At 39.2% G+C, this 10,480-nt stretch overlaps 1 protein-coding gene and 1 non-coding gene across 2 annotated transcripts; both read right to left on the bottom strand.

The window, feature by feature from the left end:
* Positions 1-2,314: 2,314 nt before the first annotated feature.
* Positions 2,315-2,401, bottom strand: TRNAS-GGA (transfer RNA serine (anticodon GGA)). The gene has a single exon. It is a non-coding gene; the product is annotated as a tRNA-Ser (tRNA).
* Positions 2,402-3,244: 843 nt separating this feature from the next.
* Positions 3,245-7,402, bottom strand: ZIP9 (ZIP metal ion transporter family). Its single transcript, XM_078573273.1, has 5 exons — positions 7,121-7,402; positions 6,816-6,867; positions 6,182-6,729; positions 4,629-4,778; positions 3,245-3,770 (listed from the first exon to the last, which is right to left on the bottom strand). The coding sequence occupies exons 1-5, from the start codon at positions 7,133-7,135 to the stop codon at positions 3,462-3,464; spliced, it is 1,074 nt and encodes a 357-aa protein (XP_078429399.1). The 5' UTR covers positions 7,136-7,402; the 3' UTR covers positions 3,245-3,461.
* Between the last annotated feature and the right edge of the window lie 3,078 nt (positions 7,403-10,480).

Here is a 10,480-nt window from a genome sequence, read left to right as displayed (position 1 = left end):
CGACTCGTTTACCAAGCAAGGTCTCGCGGAATCTGCCCTCTTTTCCTTCAACTACATCTGAAAATGATTTGTAAACTTTATTATGCCCGTCCCTCATTGGTTGTCCACGTATACCCTTTTCAATTCCCAATGAACAAGATGTGGTGACCTATAGAAAAAATCAAAGAAAAAGGAAGAGATAAGAGGGCCCTATGGAGAACGTGGTCATAAATCCATAATAGAGTCCAACTATAACAACGGAATTTAGTATTTTCATGCATAAGGATAATGGATTACCTAATAGAAAAAATTTCAAAATCATCACAAATCTCCTCGTCATGCTTGTAATCCTCCAAGCTACCAACAAATAAAATATACCATTTGATCCCTTATTTAGTTAAAATTTTGAGAAAATGCATCATGGCGGGATTTAACCATGAATCAATTCATTCATTAAAAGCTAGTGGGTGAATTCAATCATAATCCAATCCAACTTTACAGAATATAAGCAAGTGCAGATCTCAAAGTTGGGTGGAGGTTGTTTCCGATTATCATCGAATTCATTCTTAACTTTTGGAAAGGATGGAGTAGACGGTGGGAGTGATAGCCAAATGCTAAGAGCTAAATTATGTTCTACAGGCGCGAGGAGCGGAGCAGAAGCGAGGAATTTATGAGCAGAAGCATGACGCGCGACGGCACTTAGCGCTTAGGATTAAAGATGAATCAACGTTCTGAGGCGCGACACGCGAGGCGCGGAAGCGATGAATATAAGGATTCAGACGCGAGTGAGCGAGCATTTACGAGCGTCAAAGAAAAGAAAGAAAAGAAGAAGGATAAGTAAAGTCAAGTAAAATAACTACGACAGTTCTTGAAGAACAATAACCGCTCGCGCTCGTAAACTCGCTTTGCTCCCTTATGCTCCCGCTCGCTCGTCTTCATCTGAACGCTCGTCTTCATCTTCACGCTCGTCTTCATCTTAATATTCACCGCTTCCACGCCTTCGTTCTTTTTAATACTGAAAAAAGGTTCCGCTTGTAAACTTGCCCCTAAGAACGTTGTGAAATAAATAAAGTGACGAAGTAAAGGTTATGTTTTTTGAACATAAAGAAGTCGCTTCTGGCGAAGCAGCGAGTTAATAAATAAGCAAGTGAGTGAATGAGCCAGCGAGCTGTGAGTGAAGTGCAACACTCGTAAGGCGCGCAGCGCGCAGTGGATAAATCCATCAATATCAACTAGTCGTGACCATGTTTTCTTTCTTCTACTGACACTGAGCGAGCAGCAAGCGTAGGTTACGAAGTCATTTCGGGGTGGGGCGCGCTAGCGCGCGTACTCTTCTGCTATCAATGATACTAAAAAAAAAAATGAAGTGTGTTTCGAAGAGATCGAGACGCTGTACTGTTTTCTTTACAAATTCCATACATACTAAGATGAAGGCGCGGAAGCGGTGAATATATTAATCTGAAGGCGCGACGGAGCGTTCAGATGAATCTGAAGATGAAGGCGTGACGAGCGTGAAGATTCAGGCGAGCGTGAATATATTAATCTGAAGGCGCGAGGAGCGTGAAGATTAAAATTCAGGCACGGAAGCGGTGAATATATGAGGATGAAGACGAGCGTGAATATTAAGATGAAGGCACGGAAGCGGTGAATATATTAAGATTCAGGCGCGAAAGCAGTGAATATTAAGATGACGGCGCAAGTGAGTGTTTTAATCTAAGATGAAAATTCTTCCATGTTTCAGCAGTAGCATATTGTTCCATGGAGCTAAGCCGCGTATCATTCGAAAAGTTATCGTTGCAAACCCCAGGATATTATTTCAACGAAGGATAATCAAAAATCAAAAGCTCTGATTCAAAATAATATTTCTTCATCCCCCCATGAGCAAGTACCAAAACATTTGACTCTTGACTCAATAGAGAATAAAGGATTAGTAAACCAAATAATAGATAGTAAGTGGATCGGTTTGAAAATAAATGAGCTCTTAGTTGTAGAATATTATTCTCGTCAGACTTAAACAAACAAAAATCACAAGGAAAGGATTGGATAATTTTGTCCCCTTTTCGGAGAGAGAAAAATAGCTAAGGGAAATCCAAGTTTAAGCTAAGGTCTTTTTGATCTAGATTTTTCCTAATTCTGTATTACAAGAATCAGGAGTAAAGTTTTCATTCCTTTTTCGCATTTTTTGGTATTTTTATACTACAGTAATTAGGAAGAGAAAATAGCATCTTTCATCTCAAATAAAGGTAGAAATCTTATAGAGGAGAAATAAAGGTATAAATCGTTATTTAATAAATTGTGTTAAGTAGCCTTGGTGAATTAAATGAAGGTAGAGATAAGGAAAGAGAGGGATTCGAACCCTCGGTAAACAAAAGCCTACATAGCAGTTCCAATGCTACGCCTTCAACCACTCGGCCATCTCTCCTACATAACATAATCTTATTATTGACCATAAACCGACTGAATAGCGAGTAATTCCTATTTTTGGAGTATAGGTATAGCCAATCCATTCTAATGATGGAAATAGAAAAACTTTTCCACAAATAAAATACTAAAAAAAAACAGTCGATAGATTTTTAGAATTAAGGAAAAGGGGATAGACATTACAATTTGGTAAGACGAAAATATTTTTTCGTCTTATTACTTCTGGATTTGGTGCAGTGTGCGCATAAACGCAACGCATACCGCACCAAATCACACATTTTCGTTGTTTCTTTAAGCGATTTTATTAAAGATTATTAAATAATTAATTCATTATATGTGGAGGGGGCAGAATGCTAGCGGAGAGGGGGCGAGAGCCGGGAGGTGGAGGGCAGGCTTGAAATTTTTGCACATCGTCCGATTTTCACACTGCACCGACCCGTGTGCGGTGGGCGGTGCGGTGTGCGAAAGTCGTTTGCGAAAATTCGCACAACTGCTTCACACATGCGCCCAACCGCACGAGCGCGATCCGCTTGCACGGTTTGGACCAAGGAGGGCCTCCTATGGGGTCTGAGAGCAAAAATGGCTAAATCATCTACTCCTAAAACACAACATAAACAACCACTGAAGACTGAAGAACATAGGCAAGAGTTCAATATTGCCTATAATCACAAAGCCAGAAACCCATAGGCAAGAGTTCAAGAATCCTAGGGTAACTCTCTTATGGGAACAGAGCAAAAACCAGAAACCCAAGACCAGAAACAACTTAAACCGCACAATATTGCCTATAACCTCAAAGCCAGAAACCCATAGGCAAGAGTTCAAGTATCCTAGGGTAACTCTCTTATGGGAACAGAGCAAAAAAATTGCTAAATCATCTAATCCTAAAACACAATAACACATAAAAACAGAGAACACCTGCAAGTTATTTTCACATATTACAGACAGCAGGCAGAATAGAACAGCAACCTCCTACCGCTTACATCACCTAACACACCAGCCACTTTAATAAACCAAAAATGGGCCTCAAAGAGGAGCCCATTTGGGCAAGGGGGCAGGCCCTTTCAAGCCCAGAGGGCAAGAAGTGACATGGTCAAGGCCCCCGACAAGAGGGCAAGGAAGGACAGGGCATGGAACCTGAGGCCTGCCAGGTGTCTCCTGGGGCCCAGAAAGTCAGCAGCGATGAGGTCAACGAGCGCCATGTAAATGAGAATTCCAGCTGAAATTGAATCCAGCACCCCCTCCACCACCAGCGCCCTAGGGCTGTATGGATTGTAGAAAGAGGTCACCGCTGTCCCCGCCGCAATGCCCGCCGGCGTCGTCACAGCGAAGAAGAACGCCATCACCGCCACCGTCCCCGGTCTGAATTTGGCCTGCCACCATACCATTATCATGCTATCCATGTTGGCCATTATCAGCTAATGATGATGATGATAATCATAATTGGCCATATAATGATAATGATGAGGGTGTTGGATACTGACATCAATGATAATAATCATGATGTAAGATGACATGATGATGATCATGCTACTCAGGTTGGCAATTGTAGGATAATGATGGTAATAATAGAGATTGAAAAGCTATGATGACTGAATGTAAACTGTAATGATTATGATGGAAGTTGATGATACCAAGGTTAGGCTACAAATGTAATGATGATCAGGTGATTTTAGTGATTCTTGGAAAAAACGGTGGTAATGTTAAATGATGGACCTTCATTACAAAGATATTTGTAGGGAATGATATCCATAGTTACTGTGGAAGTAATGATGGCATAAATGCAATGATTTTACAACCAAAGATTAATAACAGTGATGATGGGAAACATACAATTATGATGAAGCATAACAAAATGCTATTCCTGATAGTGATGGCGATGATGCTGACGATGATGGTTATGATAATGACGTGGTAGTGGTGATTTTACATATGGTAATATTTTGTTTGAAGTTGGTGATTGGGAAGCTTATTGAAATTATAATAATAATGGTAATGACTGCAATGGCTGGGAGATGATGATGCTGCAGCTGCTACTGCTGCTGATGATGATGCTGATGCTGATGATGAGGAGGATAATGGTGATGGTGATGGTGAAGGTGAAGGTGAAGGTGATGGTGATGCTGATGGTGACAATGATGGTGATGGCTATGACGATGGCGATGGCAATGCTGATGGCGATGGTGATGGTGATGATGATGGTGATGGTGATGATAATGATGATGGATTACCTGAGAGATGCAGCCGCCGAGTGCAAATCCTTCAAAGAACTGGTGAAAACAGAGGGCTGCAGTAAGCGGGCGGATGGTGCAGGGGCTTAGCGACACACCCATGGATAGGCCAATGATCACAGAGTGGGAAACAATCCCCAGCTCCAATATCTGTAAAATCCATGTATATCATTGATCCACATCATGCACCATTATCATCATCACAAACATTATGATCATCATGAATACGATTCTAAACATCAAAATGTGGCCATCATCATAATCTCGACCATTAGGATCATCACGAATGTTATTCTAACAATCGTCATAATCCTGCACATTACGATCATCATGAACCCCATTCTTGCCATCGACATGTGGCAATAATCATAATCTGAAATGCGATGATCATCATGAGTACCACATTGACCTTCATTATATGACCATCATCATACTGTCGAACATTAGAATCAGTTGAATACTATTCTGACCATCATCAGGTGACCTTCATCATAATATCAAAAACTATGATCGTCATGGACACCACTCTAACCATCATCAAATGACCACCATCATAATCTCGCCCTTAAGATCATAATTAAAACATTTCTACCCTTAATCATGGAAACGTAATCATATCTCAAAGATTAAGACCATCATGAATACTATTCCAACCATTATTGTGTGACCATCATCATATTGAAAACTAGACTAATCATCATGTGACCATCACCATAATCTAGAGCATAATGGTCATCATGAACACCAAATAGAGAGATATATAGACAGAGAGAGAGATGGAGAAATAGAGAGATATAGACAGAGAGAGAGATCGATTAATAAACAGCCCTAGAGAGAAACAGAGAGATATAGACAGAGAGAGATTGATTAATAAACAGAGCGAGAGAGAAATAGGGAAACATATAGACAGCGAGAGAGATTGATTAATAAACAGAGCGAGAGAGAAATAGGGAAACATATAGACAGCGAGAGAGATTGATTAATAAACAGAGCGAGAGAGAAATAGAGAGTATGTAGACAGAGAGATATAGATAGAGAAATGAAGAGATATAACGATAAAAAGAGAGAAAGAGAAATAGAGATATATAGACAGAGATATAGATAGAGAAATGAAGAGATATAAAGATAGAGAGAGATAGAGAAATAGAGCGATACAAAAGATAGAGAGATAGAGAAATAGAGAGATATATAGACATAGAGAGAGAAATAGATATAGAGAGATATGTAGACAGCGAGAGATAGAGAAATAGAGAGATATGTAGACAGAGAGATATAGAGAGATTTACAGATAGAGAGAGAGAAATAGAAATAGAGAGAAAAATTAGAGAGAGAGAGGCAGACAGATAAAGAAATAGAACGATAGACAGCGATAGAAAGAGAGGTAAATTAGAGAGAGGTAGACAGATAAACAAATAGAGCGATAGACAGCGATAGAAAGAGAGAAATACACGCAGAGAGAGAGAGAGCGAAATGAACCGATACGGTATAGACGGCGATAAAAGAGAGAGAAAGTAAAGAGAAAGAGACTCCTAATAAAGCCCAAGGACCGATACCTGCGAGACGACTACGTGCCGTAAGTGCCCGTCTGCATGGCTCCCATCCCCATACCCTATTCCATGCGCGTGCGGTACGACGATCCCCAGCAACCCTTCTCTCTCTTTCCCCACCAACCCAACTCTTCCCTCCTCGTCCTCCTCCTCCTCTTCCCTCCTCGCCTTCCTCTCGCAATAAACCGTCCCAAGAAAATCAACGAGCAGAGTCCCCATCGCCGCTACCATTGCGAAGAACCCCGCGAACGGAAACTTCGCCCACGGAAACCGCGGCAGACACTCGCTCGCCAGCGCCTCCTGCGCGTCCGCCAGAACGTGTACGAACCCCGTCGCCAGTATCACCCCCGCCGCGAACGCCTTCGCCATGGCGAAACCTTCCGAGTCGACTCGGAGCCTTCCCCGACTCGCCCTCGCCAGCGGTATTCCCACCCCCGCCGCGCTCGCCACCGCTATCGCCGCCATCGCCACCATCTTCAGCTCGAACGCCCGATTCTCGTCTCTGCATCCCGCCTCCTCTCCCCCGGAAGAACAGTCCCCGTTTCGTAGAATCTCTGCGTAAAACGACGCGATTCGGGTTAGACATCGGTGGGCTCGACGTGGGTTTTTCGAGGTTTTTGATTTTGCTTGTTCTTCGTACCGAAGATGTTATGCAGGCTGTTCATCGCGAGATTTGGCAGAGATTGAAACGCCTGCCGTTGAAGAAGATGAAGGGATTAGAGAGGATTGATCGAACGCGGAGAAACTACACGCGGAGAAGTTAAGCAGATTGCGGCGTTGACGAAGATGAACGGATTAGAAAGACTTGATCAAACGCAGAGAAAATAAGCAGATTGCAGCGTAGAAGAAGATGAACAGATTAGAGCATTGAAGAAGATGAACCGATTAGAGCAACTAAAGAACAAGAAGAACAGATTAGAGAAAATAAGCAGAGAAAACAGAAACCTGGCGAGAATCCATGGACCTTTCTTCTTGTTCTTGTTGTTCTTGTTTGGGACTGAGGAAAGACTCCACATTTATGGCGGGTTGGTATGAGAGAGGATGTGGTCATGGTTAGCAGAGATGGAGTTACAGAGCGGGTTGGCGTGAAGGAGGCGAAGAAAAGAGGAAAGAAGAAGAAGAAGGAAAGAGGGGATGACGTCGGCAGAGGTTTGGGCCAATGAGAGGGCGCCATCTGTCCCTCTCGCATGTTGCTGAACTTCTCAGAGTCTACTTGGATGACGACAGATGAGCTTATCGAAAGGTCGCCTACTTGTCCACCTTGATGGATTATTTATTATTACTTTTAAGTTGTTAAAATAAGATAGCGTGAGGAAATTAAGAGGAACATAAGCATCACAAGTAGTCCATTTCTTAATAATCTTGGCAATTGGCATGATGGTTTTACAATTCTAGTGGTTACCAAGTTGCTATATTTGGGTAAAATAATTAGGAAAACAACAAGGGGGACCAGATTCTTCAATAGATTTTTTTGTTTCCTGCTTGCCTTTGCCTTCATTTGGCTCTCCATCAAAGTCAAGAGATCAGGAAAAAATCATGATTGACTTTTAGTTTCCCTCGCGGGAAAAAAAAAATTAGGGAAGTAACAAAGGGGACCAGATTCTTTAATAGATTTTTTCCTTTCTTGCTTGCCTTTTGCCTTCATTTGGCTCTTCATCTAAGTCAATAGATCAGAAAAAAAAGCATGGTCAATGACAATGAAACTTTTAGTTTCCTTCGCGGGTAAAAAAATTAGGGAAGTAACAAGGGGGACCAGATTCTTTAATAGATTTTCCCCCTTTCCTTCTTGCCTTCGCCTTCATTTGTCTTGCTTTCTAAGACAATAGATCATAAAAAAAAGCATGATCAATGACAATGAAACTTTTAGTTTCCTTCGCGGGTAAAAAAAATTAGGGAAGTAACAAGGGGGACCAGATTCTTTAATAGATTTTCCCCCTTTCCTTCTTGCCTTCGCCTTCATTTGTCTTGCCATCTAAGACAATAGATCATAAAAAATCAAAATTAATGACAATAAAACTTTTAGTTTCCTTATCAGGTAAAAAAATTAGGGAAGTAACAAGGGGGACCAGATTCTTTAATATTTGTTTTCCCTTTCTTTCTTGCCTTTGCCCTCATTTGTCTCTCCCTCTAAGTCAAGAGATACGACGAAAATTAATGATTAATGATAATACACATTTTAATTTCCTTACGAGATAAAAAGTAGGGAAATAACAGAGGGGACCGGATCTTCAATAGTTATTTTTCCTTTCTTACTTGCCTTTGATTTCATTTGGCTCTCTATCTAATTCAAAAGACAGAAAAGAATATTGATTAAGGACAATAAAACTGTTGCTTCTGTCTTTTCTTTTTCTGTGCATAGATGTGGCAGCATGCTGAATAAAGATCAAGAGTGACATGGAAGCATCTCATCCATCCCAACCATTGGATAGTCTTTATAGAAGTTAAAGAATAAATCCTAGATGAGAGGAATGAGATATTTAACTTAAATCATTAACCATTATTTTGTTTCAACTGTAGGGTTTGATATCTGCAATCCAAACGGCAGATCAAGTTGAAGTTTTTAGGTCGGGTTCATATTTCTCTCATCTATCCATTCATATGTTTTGATATTTAAGATGAGCCCCTACTATTTGTAAAAAATATAGTTGGACTTTCTTTCCTACCTTGGAAGAATTATTAAAATGGAGTGAGTTCTTTGAGGATGCATAAAGTGCTCCTTGCTGTTTTAAGTTCTTTGAGAGGGAAACAGAGAAGAGGAGAGACTTGCATGCATCACAAAATCATTGTGGTCCTGGCAGAACATAAGGACTTACAGTAAGTACTCTTGCCTTACGATGATTCATCTCCATCACATCTATTAGGTTAAATCCACGTCATTTCTTCTAACCATTCTAATTTACCATCGTCGCTACCTCTCATCCCATTATCTAGATCTCAGATCACCGTCTCAATTCCCCTAAAAGTAGAACACTAATTTATTCATCCTCATTTTTCACTCACTCCCTCTTCTGATCATAACCTCTATCTTTTCTAATCTATCTTAACTTCCCATTCTTACAAATTATGTTCACATTCTCCTATTGTTACAATATATATATTATTATAGTTCTTATTAAATAGTAATTATCTCCTGCACCTAAATGATTCCCTCATTACACAATATGTTATGATATTTACAAGTAACTCCTCTCACCCTTATTGAAAGAGCATTGAATCCCTAATTAATGTTTCATGAAGGGATGAGTGGTAATCATTACTAGCTAAATTATTTGTGCAAATATAGTTTTTATATTAATATTTCAGATAAATCAAAGTCACCAATTCATAATTTAGCCCAATTTTTAGTTTATCAACCATATATACTTGAATTGATGATCCTGATGGATGAGTTAACTTGTTTTTTCTTGTTCAGCTTCAAACCATCACAACTTTCCATAATTTTCCAATTGTATAATTTTTTATGTTTTCATTAATTTATAGATTCAATTTTATTTTATCCTTTATCTCAATATCAATACATTTACTTTAACATACTTATACTTCAATATACATCTCAATCCCTATAATTTCAGTATGATTAAAATATAATCATACTGAAATTAGTGTTGATAGATAGTTATTCCCCAAAACATTAGTGATTTGTAATTCGGCAATCATTGTATTTCCCAAAACAAGTAATTCATAGTTATTATAAAATAAAATTTTCCAATAAATAAGTTATAGATTTTATATTTTAAGAATTGGGATATTTATATCAATTTTTCATTCTATTTCAGAACGTCATCTATTCAAAACAATAGTTAACATTCATCACCTTACCTAAATGTGATCTAATAGTACAGATAGACTTTCCAGATTCCATTATTCTATTTTCTCTCTTAAATCTTCATCTGGTACCGATTAAACTGGATTTTAGTTATGTTGAAAATGATATAGATTGGAGAAACATGAAATCCACACCTAGGTTTTCCATTCAAAACACAAAAAATAAATATAAATATATAGTGTGATGCCAGTGAATAATGGCTACAAGATCTGTGATACTCATCATACGAAAGAGAAGAGACCATGATATCCTATCTGGATATTTATATGATTTTCTTAATCATAATTAGAACATATGACTTTATACTGATGATCTTCATACAATGTTCTCATCATAATTCATGATGTTGGATCATGTATTCAAAGACTCTATTAGAAGAATCACAAGTGTATTATCATGCTTATGTTTCATTAAAGAACATTGAACAATATTTGAAGTGTGTGATTGAATTTCTCGCCACTTATATTTTCATTAATCAG

This window comes from Wolffia australiana, chromosome 3 (assembly GCF_029677425.1).
Source record: "Wolffia australiana isolate 7733 chromosome 3, ASM2967742v1".
In the NCBI taxonomy this organism is placed as follows: Eukaryota; Viridiplantae; Streptophyta; class Magnoliopsida; order Alismatales; family Araceae; genus Wolffia; species Wolffia australiana.
Note: the sequence above shows the minus strand (reverse complement) of the source record. Positions and strands in the feature narration are given on the sequence as shown.

Bases quoted from the DNA above. Each gene is read 5' to 3' on its own strand.
- ZIP9 (XM_078573273.1), bottom strand. The intron at 4,779-6,181 runs GTATCGGTCCTT...TGGATTTTACAG, and splicing joins GGCACGTAGTCGTCTCGCAG to ATATTGGAGCTGGGGATTGT. The intron at 3,771-4,628 runs GTAATCCATCAT...GTATGGTGGCAG, and splicing joins TCGGCGGCTGCATCTCTCAG to GCCAAATTCAGACCGGGGAC.